At 44.2% G+C, this 22276-nt stretch overlaps 1 protein-coding gene across 5 annotated transcripts in view; it reads right to left on the bottom strand.

The window, feature by feature from the left end:
* The window catches only part of KDM2B (lysine demethylase 2B), a 199085-nt gene that overhangs the window by 66061 nt on the left and 110748 nt on the right, over positions 1-22276 (bottom strand). For all 5 annotated transcript variants that reach the window (XM_040346897.1, XM_040346913.1, XM_040346888.1 and 2 more), the window contains one exon: positions 12424-12510. In XM_040346897.1, the coding sequence (XP_040202831.1) occupies positions 12424-12510 (87 nt within the window). The remainder of the gene's footprint in view (positions 1-12423; positions 12511-22276) is intronic.

Raw genomic sequence — 22276 nt, forward strand, 5'->3', positions numbered from 1 at the left:
AATGCAGCCACTGTGCCATACCAGCAAATGCAGCCACTGTGCCATACCAGCAAATGCAGCCACTGTGCCATACCAGCAAACGCAGCCACTGTGCCATACCAGCAAACGCAGCCACTGTGCCATACCAGCAAACGCAGCCACTGTGCCATACCAGCAAACGCAGCCACTGTGCCATACCAGCAAACGCAGCCACTGTGCCATACCATCAAATGCAGCCACTGTGCCATGCCATCAATTGTCGCCACTGTGCCATGCCAAACGCAGCTCACCAGGGGGCCAGCCATCCTCCCTCGATGTCTTCTACAGAGTCCCACCCTCGATGATGCTTCAGCCAATCAGGTTACCGGTAACCAGACCCAGTGAACCTGATTGGCTGAGACGAGTGTCAGGGTTAACAAGGGAACGCACACCCCCTGTGTCCCCTGGTTAACTATTTGGAGGCCGATTAGAGCGAACAGGCTGTAATCAGCCGCTGGCTCTGATAGGCACTTCTAAACACCAACAAACTGCCGTTATTCAGATGGCCGGCGCTCACCAGGGGGCCGGCCATCTGAATAGTGGGCAGCAGCGGCGACAATACATAGATTCATGCAATGCATGAATTTCTATGTATTGTACACTTGAGTGACGGCGCAGGGGGAGATAGGGGGCAGCGCTCCTGCGCCCACTATGAACGCACCGCCGCTGTTCCCACTGAACATATTGCTATTTGTAAAAATTCCTAAAAGTGACTTTTGTTGGAATTGTGAAAGTTCGTCTTTAACCAAAAAGTAACCCTTTTCTTTGCCAAGGTTGGTAATAGTCGTCTTATAAAACAGCTTAACAAGACATAACCCATGATGAAAAACTTTGTGCCCATCTGTCCCCAGAGACCCAGTTATTTCTGGATGCCGCAATTTTGCCTCTCCCACAGTACAGAGACCATAAAGCCAGACAGCTCTGGCCCTAGTAATCTCTGCCATATAAAAGGCATGTTAGTAGCTAGGGTGATTGATTAGAGATGCAGAGCTTAAAGTGGATGTAAAGCCTCTATTATTTTTTCTGAACTACTGCCATAGTGCTGATCTATAAGGATATACACGCCTCCTGCATGTATCCTTACCTGTCAAATGTCTCCCCTCTGTCTGTTATGACACCCGAAAAACTTTAGATTCTGTGGGTGGGTCTGTTGTCCGGAGTTCGGTGGGTGGAGTTGTGATGTCAGTAGACTCCCCACCCACCTTTACACTCCCCTTGTCAACATGCATTTTCTCCTGTGTATTTCTTATACTATACACCTGCTATGATCACCAACATCAAGTCAAAACCCAGAAAAGTCACCACATGACTTCAGCATGTCCAATCCTGGGAGAGCTGGAGAAGAAAGGAGGGGATCTGAAGTACACAGAATGCCTCTCTCAGGCTCCTGCATGCGATAAGGAAATCACCTGTCACTCACAGCAAGGGGGAAGAACTGACTTCTATGTGTGTCAGTTTTTATCTCACTGAAAAAAAGATAAGAGGATTGCCCAGAGCTGGATTAAGTCTTCGTGGCAAGACTGGGCACAGATGACATGAAATCCTATACTGCACAAGGTGCAAGCCTTAATTTTTTTTTTTTTGCCGTTTTACATCCACTTTACAGAAGATCTATAATTAATTATTTTCTGTCCCCCATGGGACAAAGGACATGTAGTAGTTTGTATAGTTAGTCCTAGCTATGAGGTCAGAGGTCCCAAAGGAGGGGGTGTGTCAGCCTTCCATTCCTATGCATGGCTCTTGCCTCCGCTTGTCATGGGATCTCTGACCCAAGTCAAGCAGTGGTCTCCCTCATAGCCAAGTTGTGGGGCACACACACAAGAGATTTTTTTGCGGGGGGTTGGTATGCCTTGCACTTGGTTAGTATGCCCAGTCCAATCTCATAGCTTGGCATAGGAAGCACCTAGCAATTTAGCACAAACGGAGAAAAAACAAATGATTACCTTAGCAGTAGAACCACCCCTGCTATAAGAGTTAAATGCTCATTTACAGTAATAAGGTGTAAGGCCCCATTCACACCTAGGCGTTTTTACGCCTGAAGCGCACTGCTCACAAACGCCAGAGGGGAGAATTAACATTATTCCCTATGGTGACTGTTCACACCTGAACGCCCAAACGCCTGTCGCACGAAGCTCAAACAAGTCCCGGACCTTTTTTTGTCGCGCGATTCTGGGAAACGCGCGTATTGAGCGTATCGCGCGACAACGGGCGTTTGCTATGGGCGTTTTGTCGCTTTAATCAATAGAACTTGTCGCCCATGCAGAAGAGTAAAAAAAATCTACCAACATAGCAACAAGTGATGAAAAGATGATAATTTTTCCTATTGGCTAAAATAAGAAACGCCGAAGTACAAAAACGTCGCACGACGCTGTATGCAAACGCGCAAATAAGCATGAATACGCGCGAAAAAAAACGCCTGAAAAAACGACCGAACGCCCTACGCTCAGGTGTGAATGCAGCCTAATACTATTTGCTTGCTCTGGCAGGCTCCCTCCATCTGTGCAACCAATCCCTTGCAGTCTCTTCTCTAAGGCAGCTGGTGGTCACGCACCTCCTTCCCATACAATGCTGGATTGGTAGCCCTGCATTGTACATGATGAGGCAGAGGGGACTGTCCACTGCTTGTAGCAGAGTAGAACGTTAAACTGCATTTTTTAAATGTGTTTTTTCTGTACAGGCCAAGGATCAAAATACTAACTTTTCTTATATATATTTTGACAGGCATGTGTGCACCGACACAATTTTGTGCATGCACCACCTATAAATGCAGCATGCCTATATTTTTCCTTAATGCACTAGTGTTGTGTGAACAGGCAACAGACGCGACTGTTTTTAAAGTCTTTGGCCCGGATTCAGAGAGATCGGCGCATCTTTAGATAGGCGTAGCGCATCTCATATGCGCTACGCCGACATAACATTGAGAGGCAAGCTGAGTATTCACAAAGCACTTGCTCCCATATTTACGCCGGCGTAACGTAAATGGGCCGGCGTAAGCCCGCGTAATTCAAAGTAGCAAGGCAATGGGCGTGTTGTATTATAATGAAGCGTGACCCCATGTAAATGAATGGCCGAACGAACGGCGCATGCTCAGAATCACGTCGAATTTACTCCCTAAGATACGCCGGCTCCATTCATGCGACGTGAACGTAACCTACGCACAGCCCCATTCACTTACGACTTAAGTAAACAACGTAAAATACGACGCTGTTCCCGCACCCATACCTTAAAGCGGGGGTTCACCCTATCGACGGGAAAAAAAAACTTTTTTTTTATTTTACCTTAAAATCAGGCATTGTAGCGCGAGCTACAGTATGCCTGTCACGAATTTTTTACCGCCGTACTCACCTTGTAGTCGTCCATCGAAGATTCCGGGGAATGGGCGTGCCTATCGAGACGGAGGATGATTGACGGCCGGCTCTGGCGCGTCACGCTTCTCCGGAAATAGCCGAAATAGGCTCGGTCTTCACGACGCGTGCGCATAGCCTGTGCGCAGGCGCCGTGAAGAGCCGAGACCTACTCCGGCTGTCTTCGGGGAGAGTGATGTGCCAGGGCCGGCCGTCAATCATCCTCCCTCTCCATAGGCACGCCCATTCCCCGCGGGAGCCGGAATCTACGATGGACGACTACAAGGTGAGTACGGGGTTAAAAAAATCGGGACAGGCATACTGTAGCTCGCGCTACAATGCCTGTCTCGATGGTAACATCATGGGATTGTGGGTGAACTACCGCTTTAACATGACTTACGCCCGCTTTATGAGGGGTAAACTTACACCTTACGTAAACGGCGTAGCTTACTGCGACGGGCGCAAGTACGTTCGTGAATCGGCGTATCTAGCTCATTTACATATTCGACGCGTAAATCAACGGAAGCGCCCCTAGTGGCCAGCGTAAATATGCACCCAAGATACGACAGCGTAGGAGACTTACGTCGGTCGTATCTGCTTTCCTGAACAAGCGTATAGATACGACGGCGCACATTTGGACTTACGACGGCGTATCTGGAGATACGTCGTCGTAAGTCCTTTCTGAATCCGGGCCCAAGTGTTCAGCTTGTGCTGATCAATGCACCTCAAACACAGGGAAGGGTTAGACCATTTTTCATGGTTCTAAATGCCGTCTGTGTCCCCGTTAGGGAAATTCATCCCTTTATTTGTACTTGTGGCCACTGTTATAGAGATAGAACGTGAGGGGAAATCTAAAACGGTCACAGAGCAAAGGGTGAGGGAACATCCTCCAATGAAGACACCGGTTTCTAGGACAACGATCTAAGATGGGAATTCCATGCTCTTTGGAGAGATTTTCTCTCATTTCCTGTTGCTTCTCCAGAACAGCAAGTGAAGGAAGATCTCCCTACTAGGACACAGCCGCCAAAAAATAATCTATTGGGTTTTAACCCTTCCCTACTTAAAACAAACATGAAAAAAAATAAGTTTTGCCTTTACAAATGTTTGTTTTTGGAAGAGGCAGAACCAAATACATTTTGACTTTGTTACCAGGGAGTGTTCCCATACAGATACACACTGCCTGAAATGTATCTGCCAGCAACTTTGCATGGTCCCCTTCCTGCCCAGATATTAAAGAGATTTCCCCTGTATTGATTCTCTTGGGAAAAATCTAAATTTGGGATTTTCTTTTACTTTCATTTTCAATGATGGTGGTAAAGAGGACAAATAGAGAGGGTGAGTCTTCCTTATGGGCACAGAGACCGCAAACTGACCTCCCCATTATCCAAAACTAAAAAATATAAATTTTGCCTTAGATTTAGCAGGGACCAGCTGAATTTCAATCCATCTATGGACAGGCTGGTTGTACAGAAGTTCTGTGAAACCGATCTTTTTTTTTGTGGTCGATCAGTGAGGCCAGCTATAGCAACGATGGCAGTAGCAAACTTCTTTAAAGAAATTGTACCTACAGGTAAGCCTATAACAAGTCCTACCTGTCAGCACTGTGAATATCTACTAAAATTAAGCTATTTAGTAGATATTCACATCTGCTCCAGCCGCTGACATCGAATGCCCAGGCATAGCATCTAGGGCACACTGAGGGCCATTCAATTGGCCAGAGAATGCAAGCGAAAAGGAAGACATGGAGATACTGAGAGGAGTGACTGCTCAGCATTGGAGGGCTCTGTGAAAGGTAAGTCTGTCATAATGTGCTAGTATGCAATGCACATTATGGCATAAACCTGCCTAATGAGGAATGTACAAATGCCAATATTGGCACCTGGAGCATTAAAAAAAGAAAGAGAAAAAAAAATATCCCAAATTCATACTTGCTATGTTTTCAGTTTTAGGTTTCCCATCTATAAACGCTTGTGGTTTCATCCTGCCTTTAGAACTATAAAATGATCGTGCTATACTCCAGGTTGCTTTAGAAGCCCTTTAATGGGCAAAAACAAATCAAGCTACTGCTTCAAAGCACTCTGACCCTAGAGAGAAAATGTGTAACTAGGCCCATTTCCATCTGGTATTAAAAGGATGGCAGGTGAGCCAAGTGTGCTTTGCAGGCCCATGAGAATCATAAAACTGGCCAATACCACATAAACACTTTTTATTTGAAGTATGATGCTTTCACATTAAAAGTGTGCAGTAAATTTACATCTGCCTGTTATTTGAAAGGAGGGTGATCCATTCAGAAGTAATGTCCTTCGACATTTTAAAAACACTATTGCATATTTTATGTTTAGGATAGTGCAATATACCATGCTAAAGGATCAGCATAAAAGGTTGATTGAAAGTGACCGCGTCACTAGCGTAAAAGGTTCCAGCACATCATACCCTGTAAAAGAATATAACATACTTACAATATCACTCTATTTGTGAGACATGGTCTTGCAGAGTACGCTGGGAAAGAAATCGCCCTTCCAGAATTGTAGATCTTCTGGGTCCCCCACAGTTCACACTGAATCCTCCTGATGCCCTTGTCACTACTGGTTCCTATACTGGTTCCTCCTGCTGACCTCCACATCACTACAATCTCTTCTAGTGGTCCCTCTGCTGATCTCCATGTCAATACTTTCTCCTATCCAGGTTCCTTCCACTGACCTCCATATCACGCCTGTTTCCCATACTGGAACCTTCTGCTGACCTCCACATAACACCCATCTTCTATACACTGGATCCTTCTGCTGACCTCCACATAACACCCATCTTCCATACACTGGAACCTTCTGCTGACCTCCACATAACTACCATCTTCTATACACTGGAACCTTCTGCTGACCTCCACATAACTACCATCTTCTATACACTGGATCCTTCTGCTGACCTCCACATAAATACCATCTTCTATACACTGGATCCTTCTGCTGACCTCCACATAACTACCATCTTCTATACACTGGATCCTTCTGCTGACCTCCACATAAATACCATCTTCTAGACTGGATCCTTCTGCTGACCTCCACATAAATACCATCTTCCATACACTGGAACCTTCTGCTGACCTCCACATAACTACCATCTTCTATACACTGGATCCTTCTGCTGACCTCCACATAACTACCATCTTCTATACACTGGATCCTTCTGCTGACCTCCACATAACTACCATCTTCTATACACTGGATCCTTCTGCTGACCTCCACATAACTCCCATCTTCTATACACTGGATCCTTCTGCTGACCTCCACATAACACCCATCTTCTAGACTGGATCCTTCTGCTGACCTCCACATAACTACCATCTTCTATACACTGGATCCTTCTGCTGACCTCCACATAACTACCATCTTCTTTACACTGGATCCTTCTGCTGACCTCCACATAACTCCCATCTTCTAGACTGGATCCTTCTGCTGACCTCCACATAATTCCCATCTTCTATACACTGGATCCTTCTGCTGACCTCCACATAATTCCCATCTTCTATACACTGGAACCTTCTGCTGACCTCCACATAACTACCATATTCTATACACTGGATCCTTCTGCTGACCTCCACATAACTACCATCTTCTATACACTGGACCCTTCTGCTGACCTCCACATAACTACCATCTTCTATACACTGGATCCTTCTGCTGACCTCCACATAATTACCATCTTCTATACACTGGATCCTTCTGCTGACCTCCACATAACTACCATCTTCTATACACTGGATCCTTCTGCTGACCTCCACATAACTACCACCATCTTCTAGACTGGATCCTTCTGCTGACCTTCACATAACTACCATCTTCTGTACTGGATCCTTCTGCTGACCTCCACATAACTCCCATCTTCTATACACTGGATCCTTCTGCTGACCTCCACATAACTCCCATCTTCTATACACTGGATCCTTCTGCTGACCTCCACATAACTCCCATCTTCTATACACTGGAACCTTCTGCTGACCTCCACATAACTACCATCTTCTATACACTGGATCCTTCTGCTGACCTCCACATAACTACCATCTTCTATACACTGGATCCTTCTGCTGACCTCCACATAACTCCCATCTTCTATACTGGATCCTTCTGCTGACCTCCACATAACTCCCATCTTCTATACACTGGATCCTTCTGCTGACCTCCACATAACTACCATCTTCTAGACTGGATCCTTCTGCTGACCTCCACATAACTACCATCTTCTAGACTGGATCCTTCTGCTGACCTCCACATAACTACCATCTTCTATACACTGGATCCTTCTGCTGACCTCCACATAACTACCATCTTCTAGACTGGATCCTTCTGCTGACCTCCACATAACTCCCATCTTCTATACACTGGATCCTTCTGCTGACCTCCACATAACTCCCATCTTCTATACACTGGAACCTTCTGCTGACCTTCACATAACTCCCACCTTCTATACACTGGATCCTTCTGCTGACCTCCACATAAATACCATCTTCTATACACTGGATCCTTCTGCTGACCTCCACATAATTCCCATCTTCTATACACTGGATCCTTCTGCTGACCTCCACATAACTACCATCTTCTAGACTGGATCCTTCTACTGACCTCCACATAACTACCATCTTCTATACACTGGATCCTTCTGCTGACCTCCACATAATTCCCATCTTCTATACACTGGATCCTTCTGCTGACCTCCACATAACACCCATCTTCTATACACTGGATCCTTCTGCTGACCTCCACATAACACCCATCTTCTATACACTGGATCCTTCTGCTGACCTCCACATAACTCCCATCTTCTATACACTGGATCTTTCTGCTGACCTCCACATAACTACCATCTTCTAGACTGGATCCTTCTGCTCACCTCCACATAACTACCATCTTCTATACACTGGATCCTTCTGCTGACCTCCACATGATTCCCATCTTCTATACTGGATCCTTCTGCTGACCTTCACATAACTACCATTTTCTAGACTGGATCCTTCTGCTGACCTCCACATAACTACCATCTTCTATACACTGGAACCTTCTGCTGACCTCCACATAATTACAATCTTCTATACTGGATCCTTCTGCTGACCTCCACATAACTCCCATCTTCTATACACTGGAACCTTCTGCTGACCTCCACATAACTCCCACCTTCTATACACTGGATCCTTCTGCTGACCTCCACATAATTCCCATCTTCTATACACTGGATCCTTCTGCTGACCTCCACATAACTACCATATTCTAGACTGGATCCTTCTACTGACCTTCACATAACTACCATCTTCTATACACTGGATCCTTCTGCTGACCTCCACATAATTCCCATCTTCTATACACTGGATCCTTCTGCTGACCTCCACATAACTCCCATCTTCTATACACTGGATCCTTCTGCTGACCTCCACATAACTACCATCTTCTAGACTGGATCCTTCTGCTCACCTCCACATAACTACCATCTTCTATACACTGGAACCTTCTGCTGACCTCCACATAATTACAATCTTCTATACTGGATCCTTCTGTTGACCTCCACATAACTACCATCTTCTAGACTGAATCCTTCTTCTGACCTCTACACACCTACTGTCTCCTATGCGGTTTCCTCCTGCCGACTTCAACATCACTACCATTTCCTATACTGGCTCATTCTGGGGACCTCTATATACCTGTCTCCTATGCTGGTTCCTCCTGCTGACCTCCACACCAATACCATCCCCTATACTGGATCCTTCTGCCGACTTCTACATACCTACTATCTCCTATACTGGTTCCTCCCGCTGACCTCCACATCACTACTGTCTACTATACTGGTTCCTCCAGTTAACGTCTACATCACTACGGTCTACTATACTGAATCCTTCTGCTGATCTCCACATCCCTACGGTCTTTTACAGATTCCTCCTACTAACCTCCACGTCACTACTATCTCTTGTAGTGGTTTCTCTGCAGATCTCCACGTCGACGCTACTGTCTTCTGTAGTGACGTGGTGCTCAGCAGATAGAACCAGAGAGAGCTGCAGAGCTCCTAGGAGATTAACACACCCCTAAGTGTCAATTCCCCAGCAGACATTGCAGGACTATTTCTGACAAATGGAGTAGCGTTTGATAGCAGAAGTTCATACCATCTTCTTTTACTGCTGGAACATGTTCCAATAGCATTAGGGTTTCTTTGACCAGTACAGCAAGCAACCTAAATATTTGGGTATATTGGGTATAATAATTTTATGTGCAGCCCTAAATTTGGTTTCCATTATGTTCTGAAACCTATGTTTTTTGCCAATATGCAGAAGAATGTTTTTTAAATACTGGTGGTTCCATTTATATGAGGCACATAGGGGTTGATTTGCCAAAAGGCAAATAGACAGTGCACTTTGCAAGTGCAGTTACTCCAGAGCTTAATGAGGTGAAGCCTAATTTTTCAAATTATACCCAATCGTGTGCAAGTAAGATAAAATATATAAAATAAAAAAAGCAGTGATTGGATGATTGAAGTTAGCAGAGCTTCTGCTAATTTTCTAAGCTCTGGTGCAACTGCCTTTAGTAAATCAACTACTTCGTCTCTATGACCCTGTATAACAAGATCAACTTTGCCAATATTGCCTTTTCAGTACAAGTTATTAATGCAGCGATTCCATATTTTATGGACGTTCTTGTATTAAATATAGCAGTTTGTAAAATAGCCAAAAGCATAAAACTTAATTTGCAATGAGCGTCTCTCATCATAAATGAACTTTCACGTTGTCAATTCAAAGCAAAGTCACAATCTCTTACTAACACATACTCAAGCCCACTTATTCACACCATAGCAGCTCAACTCTTGGCTCCTGAAGTAACTAGGCATGGAGAAATACTGAGAAGGTAAGTATAAGTGAGTCAGGGGGCTAGCAAAAGACTCTTATGGCGCGTACACGCGACCGTTTTTCACGTCATGGAAAAAAAAAAGACGTTTTTCTCGACGTGATTCTTGTCAAGCCTGCCTTGCCTACACACGATCGTGAAAAAAAAAATGCTTGAGCAAAGCGCGGTGACGTACAACACAAACAACGGCACTATAAAGGGGAAGTTCCATTCGAATGGCGCCACCGTTTGGGCTGATTATGCACATTTCCCTTCTCATAACTTGCTTCTGAGCATGCGCGTCGTTAAAGCCTACACACGACCGTTTTTCACAACGAGAAAAAAAATAGAGCAGGTTGTAAATTTTTAATGGTAATTTTTCTCATCGAGAAAAATACTCTGGAGCCTACACACGATCGTTTTTAATGACCAATTTAAAAAATTGCATTTTTCTCGTCATGAAAAACAGTCGTGTGTGCGCGACATAAGTTGCTATTAATGGCAACTGGTTGAGATATCTGCTAGACAGCAAGTGCATTGTTATCTATCAATGAACCAATTCATAGACCTGCAGTGTGAGAAGAGCAGTCATTTACAACTATTATGTAGCACTAGAAAGTAAGAAGCAGAGCCTGCATATGTAATGAACAACCTCCATATTTGTCCCGTTTTAACTTTGGCTGTTCTACTGGTAAAGTAGTCGGTTATGTATTTTTATTGTTAATTTAGGGGTAGATTCACGTACCTTTAGGCGGGCGTAGCGTATCTCCTATTACGCTACGCCGCCGTAACTTTGAGAGGCAAGTATGGTATTTTCAAAGATTTTGTCGCCGAAGTTACGGCGGCGTAGCGTATTAGGTCCGGCGTAAGCCCGTCTAATTCAAATTTTGAAGCTGTGGGCGTGTTTTATGTATATTAACTGTGACCCCACGTAAATGACATTTCGATCAAACGGCGCATGCGCCGTCCGTGGACGTATCACAGTGCGCATGCTCCAAATGACGTCGGCAAGTCGTCATGCTTTCGACGTGAACGTAAATTACGGCCAGCCCCATTCACGGACGAGTTACGCAAACGACGTAAAATTTGAAAAATTCGACGTGGTTCCGACGTCCATACTTAACATTGGCTGCGCCATGTTTTTGGTGATTTATCTTTATGCCTGAAAACCCCTTACGTAAATGGCGTATCTTTACTGCGACGGCCGGGCGTACGTTCGTGAATAGGCGTATCTAGCTGATTTACATATTCTTGGTGTAAATCAGCGTACACGCCCCTAGCGGCCAGCATAAATATGCAGTTAAGATATGACGGCGTAGGAGACTCGTATCTTAGCAATATTTAAGCGTATCTCAGTTTGAGAATACACTTAAATATACGACGGCAGGGATTCAGACTTACGACGGCGTATCTACTGATACGCCTGTCGTAAGTCTTTATGAATCTACCCCTTGGTTGTTAAAATAAAAGTATTTAAAAAATTAAGGCTAATATTTTCCTTTTAACTGTTGCTTAACTATGTGTCCATAAACTACCTATAAGGCTTTACGCACGTTGTGTGGTGCTGGGTTCTAGGCTTTTAAAGCTGGTTCCTAGATTTGGGTGTGATTTTTCCAAGGCTGTCTTAATTAAAACAAAAGTTATTACCGAATAAAAAAGGCCTTTAGTGGAAATGTAAAAAACATTTAAATCCACAAGGGGACACAAGTAGGAGACCTGAAGTAGTCTCTTGGCCGAAAAGAAAATATTCGCAATGCCGTTGCAGACTTTTTTTTTTAGGGTGTAAGGTCAAGGACAGTCATACTGGTTTATTACTTAGCAAGTCATCACTCTGGATCTCACATATATATCAGGTGTTCTAGGTCATACATTCACCAAGTAAGAGGAAAACATGAGAGGAAGACCCCCTGCAAATGGAAAACAAATAAGCAATGGCATTTTTCTGTTTTTTATCGTGTTACATGGTATTTTTGAAGGGTTTATGAAAACCCTTCATGCGATCTGTTAAACTCCATGCGTAAACATGCCATTTCTGGAATGTTGCCCAATATTATCACTACCAGACATCGCAGTCACTAAATATACCTTTAGAACCACCTATAATGGGTAACGAGGTTGGAGGAAATGTGTCATCAGGGTGGTTTTCCTTTAAACAGAAAAACCTGTATAAAATGTGTATATTTTATATCTGATTGAAGACTCACCTTGGCAGGTTTCTTGGGCCAAGACACGACAGGTACTCCAGAAATGGCCAGATTCTGGTCATCGTCTGCATGTTCCTTGAGTACAGTCTGTTCAATGAAAAGTTTGGTTAGCATCCAACATCATAGTACACATGTGTATATGCATCACTTATACATCCTTACCGTTAATATTAGAAAGGTGGCGTGTTTACCATCTACTAAAGAAGGGGTCTCCAAACTTTTCACTTTGAGGGCTACATTGTACTTTTTTCATATATTTGTGGGCCGAAAAAAATAAATCTGTTACGGTATTTACAAATGAATATGCAGCAGCAGAATAGAATTTGACAGGCTGCCAGCAGTAGAGCTGGATGGTGCACCAGTATCCTCCGATCAAAACCTAAATGCTGTAACCTCATGCACAGGGCCTTACATCTGTGTTACCGTGACACACACAGCCCATACATTTGGTCCCCAACAGAGACCCCCCCTACACACACACACACACACACACACACACATTATTGTCCCCATCAGAGACCCTGCACATTAATGTCCCCATCACGGAGGCCCTCTCGTCCGAGGACGAGAGGGCCTCCGTGATAGGCGAACACTGAACACAGTGTCTCCTGGGAAGCTGAGTGTTCCGCCTATCACGGAACAGCAGAAGGAGGAGGCGCGGCTTTTGAAAAAATGGACGGCCGCGGTCTGACAGATACTGCATGTCTTAGGATAAGGTAAGGGATCGTCAAGACATGCAGTGACACAGTGAGGCATGTAATGGGGCACAGTGAGTCTGGCATGTAGTGGCACAGTGAGGCATGTAATGGGGCACAGTGAGTCTGGCATGTAATGGCTCAGTGAGGCATGTAGGGGCACAGTGAGTGTGGCATGTAATGGCACAGTCTGGAATGTAATGGTGGCACAGTCTGGCATGTAATGATGGCACAGTGAGGCGAGGCATGACTAGTAGGAAGGGGGTCATCTTATACGGCGAGTATATCCCAAAACCAACATTTTAGCTGGAGAATTAGGGGGTCGTCTTAAACGCCCAGTCGTCTTATAAGCCGGCAAATACGGTATGTCATGCTAAAAACGTAATACACAGCTACAGCTGGACCTCCCCTAATAGAGATACTCCGGAAAGCCATAAAAGGTATTCTTCCCATCATTATCACAGTGATGAGTTATGGCAGAAAACTAATTCCATAAAACTACTGGTGCTAAAAAAATAAAACCTTTGCAAAATGATTAGATTCTAAAATAAGAAATAAATCAAAAAGACATCAGTTTAAATTTTTACTGAATTCAGGCTAATTATATCATGCATGTATCTGATGCAGTTTCACTTATTGGTACATACTCTCATGCACCCTAGTACCAATCTGCTGGGTTGTCATTAAAGTGGAATTCCACCCAAAAATAGAACTTTGGCACCTTTCAGGAGGGAGGGGGTATTTGCACCCACTTCTGGGCATAGACTCCCGTGAGAGTCATGCCACTCCCCCAGACCACCCCAGGAAACACACTGTTCCCAGGAGAGAGCGGGGACCAGTGAGGACGGGCCGCGCTGCTCGCGCATTGGCAAGAAGGGAACTGGGCAGAGAAACCGCAATGCTTCACTTCCCGATTCCCTCACAGAGGATGGCGGCGGGGGCAGCCGAGAGACGAGTGATTGCGCAGCCTCGGCTGCCGACTTCGCGGGCGCACTGGACAGGCAAGTGTCCATTTTTTAAAAAGTTAGCAGTTGCAGTATTTGTAGCTGCTGGCTTTTTTAAAAAAAATAATAATTTGGGTGGACCTCCGCTTTAAATTGCTTGGAAAGAAGTCAAACTGTGAAGCAGCAGTATGCACAATCCAGCAAAATCAGGCAGTGATACAGGTTGTCTTGAACTGGTCATTAGGCAGACAAGGCCTTTGACCATCAGCCTGTATTGTTTAATACACAAGAACAGGAACAACTCCCCCTTTTCAAGCTCAGGCAAGTAGCTTTTTATTAGGATGAGGGTTACTATTCAGGCCTCTAACAATAAAAAAGGCCTTATAATATGGCTGTATTGGGGAATGTTTATGTACTCATTCAGGCTGGTATCGTGTCATGATTGTTTTTAGGGGGAAGGTCAATCATCTAGATCATGGGTCTCCAAACTATGGCCCTCCAGTTGTTCAGGAACTACAAGTCCCATCATGCCTAGTCATGTCTGTCAATGTCAGAGTTTTACAATGCCTCATGGGATGTGCAGTTCCGCAACGGCTGGAGGGCCGTAGTTTGGAGATCCCTGATCTAGATCACATGTGTCAAATGCAAGGCCGAATCTGGCCCTTCAGGCCATTTCACGTGGCTTTGGCATCTCACCTGCAGCTTCGGCCCCCCATCTCTGCCTCCACCTGGTCTCAGCAGTCGGCATCAGAGGAGGACAGAACACCTTCTACAGATCCTGCACCTCTCTGTGCAGCTGCAGCATCCCCTCATCTCAGCAGACACCAGCCCTCCTCCAGACCCTACACCTTCTGCTTCCCAGCTCCGCCCTCAGCTTCTTCCTGGCAGAAGCACAAGGTAAGCAGCATACATTACAGCAAAGCATCTAAAAAGCAATTACCACGCTTTGAACAGGTGTTGGTAATAATATCTTAAATCATCCTACAGGTCTACTCAGGGAATATAAAAAGGTATCTGAACCCAAGAACAAGTATTAGAACCTATTGCAGTTTAACAGTTAAATAAGGTGGATGCATTTTTTTTTTTTTTTTTTTCAAATCCCCACTTTTTTTTTCCTCTGCATCCAGCACTGCAAGAATGGACCAGATGGATTCTGATTGGTCAGTGGTGTCCATGTGACATCCTGGAGAGAAAGCAGAGGGGATTTCAAATCCCTAGACCGATGGAGCGGCGCACAGGAGACCTGACAGCTCAGGATCGTGGGGGATCAATACAGCTGGATCTAGGGGGGGCGGGAGGGGATCCGGTGTTAGTTTACCTTTACAGGAAATATGTAATAGGTAACCTAACAGTACACGTGGTACAAAAAACAGCCTAATTTTACTGCCCTGACCACAAAAAAATTCTATATTTCGCTATGGACCAAAGTTTTTTCTGATCACTTTGTCATTATGATTAACAAAGTGGCTAATCTATATTTTTATTTTGTGGCTGGGTGCAAAACCTCATTCACATTCAGTACTTCTTATGCATAAAAACGTAGCTCTCTACTATAGTGTGAACAGGCCCTTCCAAAACCAGAAAATGGAAGAGTAAGTGGGAGATGGGAAAATTATACTTCAAGCAGTTTTAGGGAACATTCATATGGGCATACTGATCATTAGGTATGTGTAAAAGGGGCCATCTTCACCCACGCAGAATATACAGGTGTTCTGTGTCCTATGCAGGGCGCCGGATTAACGTAGAAGCTATTAGAGCTGCAGCTCCAGGCCCCTACCTTAATATAGGTCCAGCAGGGTTGGACTGACCATTTGGGGAAACGTCATTGCCCTACTGATGCCGTCCACTGCAAAACCCAGCCCCAAATGCATTTTGAAATAAAAAATAAAATAATGAAATTGTGAAAAATAAAAAACTGCTGACACTGTCCACTGCTCTACTGACTCCAACCACAGCCCTACTGACACCACTCACTGCCGCCCCCCCCCCCCGAAAGCATTAAAAAAAAAAAAAAAGGTTAAATTGTAAAAAAAAATAAAAAACGTAAACAATAAAAGATTGCAATAAATAATAATAATAATAAAAAAAATTGGGCTCATTCACACTGGTTCTCTTGCACATACAGTGTGAATGAGCAGTTTAAAATACCCAATTTGTTTTAATAAAAAAATGTTGCGTTTAATTTTATTAAAGCGGGGGTTCACCCTATAAACAAACAAAAAAAAATTGTTTTTCTTCTAGCATAAAATTAGGCATAGTAGCGCGAGCTACAGTATGCCTGTCTTGATTTTTTTAGCGCGGTACTCACAGTGCAATCGTACATTGAAGATACCGACTCCCCGCGGGGAATGGGTGTTCCTATCCAGAGGGAAGGTGATTGACGGCCGGCTCTGGCACGTCACGCTTCTCCGGAAATAGCCGAAATAGGCTTGGCTCTTCACGGCGCCTGCGCATAGTCTGTGCGCAGGCGCCGTATAGTGCCGGGAAGAGCCGAGACCTACTCCGGCTGTCTTCGGGGAGTGTGACGTGCCAGAGCCGGCCGTCAATCATCCTCCGTCTGGATAGGAACGCCCATTCCCCGCGGGGAGTCGGAATCTTCAATGTATGATTGCACTGTGAGTACCGCGCTAAAAAAATCAAGACAGGCATACTGTAGCTCGTGCTACTATGCCTTAATTTATGCTAAAATGTTGCTATGGAGGGTGAACCACCGCTTTAACAATAAAAACGGCCCTGCAAAATCCTCCGCACCAGGCTCATGATGCTCATAATCCAGCACTGGTCCTATGCAGGATTCTTGTTGAAATCAATGACAGGCAGCTGGCGGCATGGACCTGCATGCGTATCCATGAATGTACACCCATGTGGGTCTTAAGAATGGATCTGGACGCAGACAGGCTGAACTTCCCCACTGTGTATATGTAAAGAAGACTGTCCCCTTACTTAAAGCGGAGTTCCACCCAAAAGTGGAACTTCCACTTTAAGCACTCCTCGCCCCCTTACACCCACCTTACTTGGGCAACATCAGCCATCACAATAGCACCCGACAGTACTGAAGGGTTTGGCTGTTTTACTAATAAGCTCCGAGAGGTGGAGGAGGATCAAAGGGAGCTATGTGAGGGCATGTCATTTTTTTTTTTTGGGGGGGAGTGGGACTTCCTGTCCTACTTCCTACTTCCACACAGAGACCGCCTAGGCGACTCCATTTCTCACCTTAGGCGGCCCCTCCCTTTGGGCGATCTCCTGGGACACGTGACAGGTCCCAGGAGATTGCCTGTCCACTCAGAGTGCAGCGCGACACGCGCATGTGCAGCGAGTGCCCGGCCGTGAAGCCAAAAGCTGTCACGGCAGAGTGCCCATACTATGAATGGAGGCGCCGGCGGAGAGGGGGGGGGGGGGACAGGAGCAGAGCTCCCAGCGGCCACGTCGTTGGACCGTGGAGCAGGTAAGTGTCGGTTTATTAATAAAGTGAGCAGCTACACTTTTTGAAGCTGCTGACTTTTAACAAACAGTAAAAGGCTGGAACTCCGCTTTAAATGAGCTAGGAAGGAGCATGGCCAAACTGACCAATAGCAATGCAAACACGCCATGTATCGTATACCCAGCCATGATCACAGGAATACAAACAGACCACAGCAGGGCAGATCTGCTTATGAGCTTGTCTTGGTAAGTTTGAAATAGGAACCCAGCAGAGCTAGAAGGATCACCAGCTTTTTATTTTTTTTAAAGTAAAAGTATCAAGAATTTTGAAACATGCACATATATTGCATCTTAATTTTTTGGAGTAAAAAACGTTAAAGTATATGTAGACCCTAAAAATATACTTTTTTTTTTATTTGGTTTGTTTTATCGGTTGAAAGCATTTTGTTATATCAGTTTGATAAATTAAAAAAATACCTGTTGATCTTGCCAGAAATCTGGTGAGATTACAACTTCCTGTGTGGAAGTTGTTTTTAGCCATCTCTGAGGACTACAAAACCACATGCCTCTAGGTTATGGACAATATGGGGTATCTGTAGCTACATCATGTTTCTGTTGTCATATAGATTATTTAGGGCTGTGGAAATTAAAGATTAATTCCTCGATTAATCGTTAATTTTTTTGAACGATCAAAATTCTTTTGATCGGTACTAGTGGTGCAACGGATCGTAAATGATCCGTGATCCGAACGGGTCACCATATGCAGATCGGCACACCACGTGATCCGCAGGGCTCCACTACTGCCTCGGCCATAGGAAAAAACGCAGCTTCGACCTAGCTCCCGGAGCGGATGCCATCTTGGTCCACCCGGCGGTGGCCTAGGTGAGCCTAGAGCGGCGTGCTGACATCATCACTCGGCCTCAAATGCTCGGGTTCGGCTGGCTTCTCTGGTAATACTAAGCAAGCACTAATCTTCCTATACAGTGGGGGAGATGTGGACCATATTACAGTGGGGGGAGATGGTCTGTGGATATTACAGTAGGGGGGAGGTCTGTGGATATTACAGTGGGGGGTGGGGGGGGGTCTGTGGATATTACAGTGGGGGGGGGGGGGGGAGATGTCTGTGGATATTACAGTAGGGGGGGGGGGGGAGATGTCTGTGGCTATTACAGTGGGGACTATATATGGTGGTGATCTGAAAAAATGTATATGCGCTATAATTAAAATAAAAAAAAAAAAAAAAAAAAGAAGGGTAATTCAACACGAAAATTGTAATCAGTAACAGCCCTAATATTATTAGATATATTAGTATTATAGTCTACATACATAGAATAGCGTGCATAAATGAAATACTGGAATTCATAATCAAATTATGGTAAACCCATTTTTTTTGCGTAAACAAACAATACATGTAATGAGGGGTAATCACCACTAGGTGGCAATCATCCTTAAAAAGGTGCTGATAGTGCAAACAACGTCCAAAAAAGTGCAGAGATTAAAGTATAACTAAAAGCAAAACTTTTTTTTAGTTTTAGATAGAGGGCAGAGGAATGGAACCCCTGTCAGTTTTTTTTTGCTGCCAGTGCCCCCGTTAGGGAGGATTCACCCTATTTGTCCCATTTGCCATTATTATTGAAAGTAAAAAAAAAAATCCCAAATTTTGAGTTGTCCCCAGAAAAGTAATAGAGGGGAAATCTTCCAATGGGGACACTAATTATGGTGAACTGGGAGGCCCCCAAATAATTCCCTTAGGATTTCCTCGCACTTCCTGTTTGGCTATGGGACAGGAAGAGATGGGACATCTCCGCAATGGGACACAGATGTCTACGTGGTCATTAACAGTGCACCGCACCACCACCTCTGCAATGCACTCACCAGATAGCTTACATGTATAGGCAAATACACATCCAATCCATATATCGCCTGAAGTTCATCAGACTCCAAACAGCTCAGGTGCCAGTGATCCTTTCTCTGCATATAAAGCTCACACCATAGAGCCCATGCAGAAATAGTATATAGTGTAGTATTTTATTAAAATATGACAAATAGTACATAAAATATGCTTATACATTTCATCCATCTGGTGAGTGCATTGCAGAGGTGGTGGTGTAGTGCACTGTTGGTGACCACGTGGATTATTTCTGCCCTTGGGGACACTGCATATGCATTTATTAAGGAGGAAGATTTTCATCCTTGCACCTCATTTTGGGACATATTTTGCACCATTAGCACTTTTTTAAAGGAGGAAAATTGATAGTCATCTTTGCACTTATTTTTGGGACTTTGTTTGCACCATCAGCACTTTTTAAGGATGATTTCCACCTAGTGGTGATTAATCCCCATAACGTGTTTATCCAGTTGCCGACCGCCCTATAGCAGTTTTACTGCTACAGGGCGGCCACGCTGCGCAAGATACTGCATTTTCAGGTAGCGAACGTGAGTGTGCCGCTGACGGCTCATTCCTGCTGCAATTCTACAAAGCGGGAGCCTATCAGTGGGTCCCGCAGACCCGATGTCCATCGGCAACCGCTAATCGTTCGGTACACAGGCAGAACGGCAGTCTGCATATGTAAACAAGGCAGATTGCCCTTCTGTTAGTAAGAAAGGCATGGATCCTGTGTTCCTGCAAAGCAGGGACATGGATCAATGCCTTCCTCTAGTAAAAGCACCTCCCACACACTAAGAAAACACCAGCTAGGCACACAGTTAACCCTTTGATCACCCCTGATGTTAACCCCTTCTCAGCCAGTGTCATTAGTACAGTGACAGTGTATATTTTTTAGCACTGATCACTGTATTTGGGTCCCCAAAAAAGTGTCAAAAGTGTCAGTGTCCAATTTGTCTGCCGCAATATCGCAGCTATAAGTCACTGATCGCCGCCATTACTAGTAAAAAATAAATAAAAAATTGAATAAATATATTCCATAGTTTGTAGACAATAGAAAACTTTTTCACAAACCAATCATTATAGGCTTATTGGGATTTTCTTTCCCAAAAATATGTAGCAAAATACATATTGGCCTAAATTGATGTAGAAATTTTATTTTTTTACATTTACTTTTATTGGATATGTTTTATAACAGAAAGTATTTTTTTTTTTTTTTTCCAAAATTTGGGGTAGTTTTTAACAATTATTAAAAATAAGGGAGGTGATCAAATACCACCAAACTAAATCGCCATTTGTGGGGGGGGTGGACAATTGTTATTTGGGTACAGCGTCGCACGGCCATGCAATTGTCAGTTAAAGTAAAGAAGTGCCGTATCGCAAAAAAAATGCCTGGTCATGAAGGGGAGTAAATCTTCTGGAGCTTAAGTGGTTATTTATGCTTAAAAATGTTTTGGCTTAAATTTGATGATTATAAATTCCAGCTTTTCATTTATGCACGACATTGTATATATGTGGAATTTTTGAGCGCTGCACTTTCACTTTTAATATCTGCATAGAAGATTGGCAGATTACCTTACTTCGTGCTAGCTGCTTTTTTGGAGCGTTCACTCATACACAGATAGATATAATAATGTCCTATGGGCTGATTCCCACCACGAAAACACAGTCCAGATCCGTTCTGGATGCGTTTTTGCATGCATTTCCAGATGCTTTTTTTTTTTACTGTACTGCATTCCAGTACGGTCCAGTGCAGGAAAAATGCAGAATGTTTTACTTTTGTTTTCTGGAAACTCTGGAACTGACTGCACTGGTGTGAACTATGCCATTGGAAACCATATGACCTACTTTCCATGCGTTTTTGATGCAGAAAAAAAACAAACACACACACTGGACTGCATGTGGTGTGAACTGGCCCTAAGACAGCAGTATGCTATTGCCAGAATCACAGAGCAACGTTTAATTTCTCTTGGCTTTACCAACGCTTACAGAAAAGGAGAAGAGTGCCAGCAATGTGTTCCCGACATGTTGGCTCAATGTTTAGCTCAATCGCTCAGACGAGAAAGTAAAAAAACTACTCGTCTGACCATTCGATCATGCCTTCTTTGTTTTAGATTATTTGTTCGTTTGAGTGCCTCAATTTTCGTACACAAATTTTCGTTCTACATCCGGATTAACTTTGACAAGTGCATAAGTCTAGTTAACTGTCTCGACTTCTTAGGAGTAAATAGGAGCTTACCGCCTCAAAGCTCACAGGAAGGCCACTGAGGGAAGGACCACCAAGACGAGGAGGCACTGCGGGCCACAGAGGACACGCAACGACCAGGCTAACAAAGAAAAAAAAGGGGAAGGAAGGAACCTTCTATCCTTACATGGGGACCAATTGACCGTTCTTAAAACTGAGGACATCTATAGAGGAAGAGGCTGGGAGACTTGCTGCCAAGCACAGAGACCCAGGGCTGGGGAAAAAGCCACAGGCACCTTGTGATCTCCTATAACAAGAGATCATTTGTAGCTGGTAAGCGGCAGTAATTTTAAAAGGTGGAGGACTTTTCCTATCTTACCCGTTCACTTCTTCTTGGGTGTCTTGGTTACACGTCACCGTGGATGAATTTACTGAAGAATCTAATATGGATTGTTGTTTTGATGCATTTATGATAAAAGACATTTCTCCTCAGAAATATATTTGATAACTTTGGACCTAGAGAGTGATTTTCACTTAATTCACGCTCTTTCAAGGTTCAGAAGTCACATTATTTAACCATGATTATTCAAGAGCACAGCTTAATTCTAATAAGTCTAGTTACGAATGTTCTTAGCTGGGAGCGAATTCAACAAATAAAGATTTGTCCATTCCCATAAGATTCTACAAAATGTTTTCAGCTTTGTCGTTTGATTTTGCTCACTCT

Source organism: Rana temporaria, chromosome 1 (assembly GCF_905171775.1).
Source record: "Rana temporaria chromosome 1, aRanTem1.1, whole genome shotgun sequence".
NCBI lineage: Eukaryota > Metazoa > Chordata > Amphibia > Anura > Ranidae > Rana > Rana temporaria.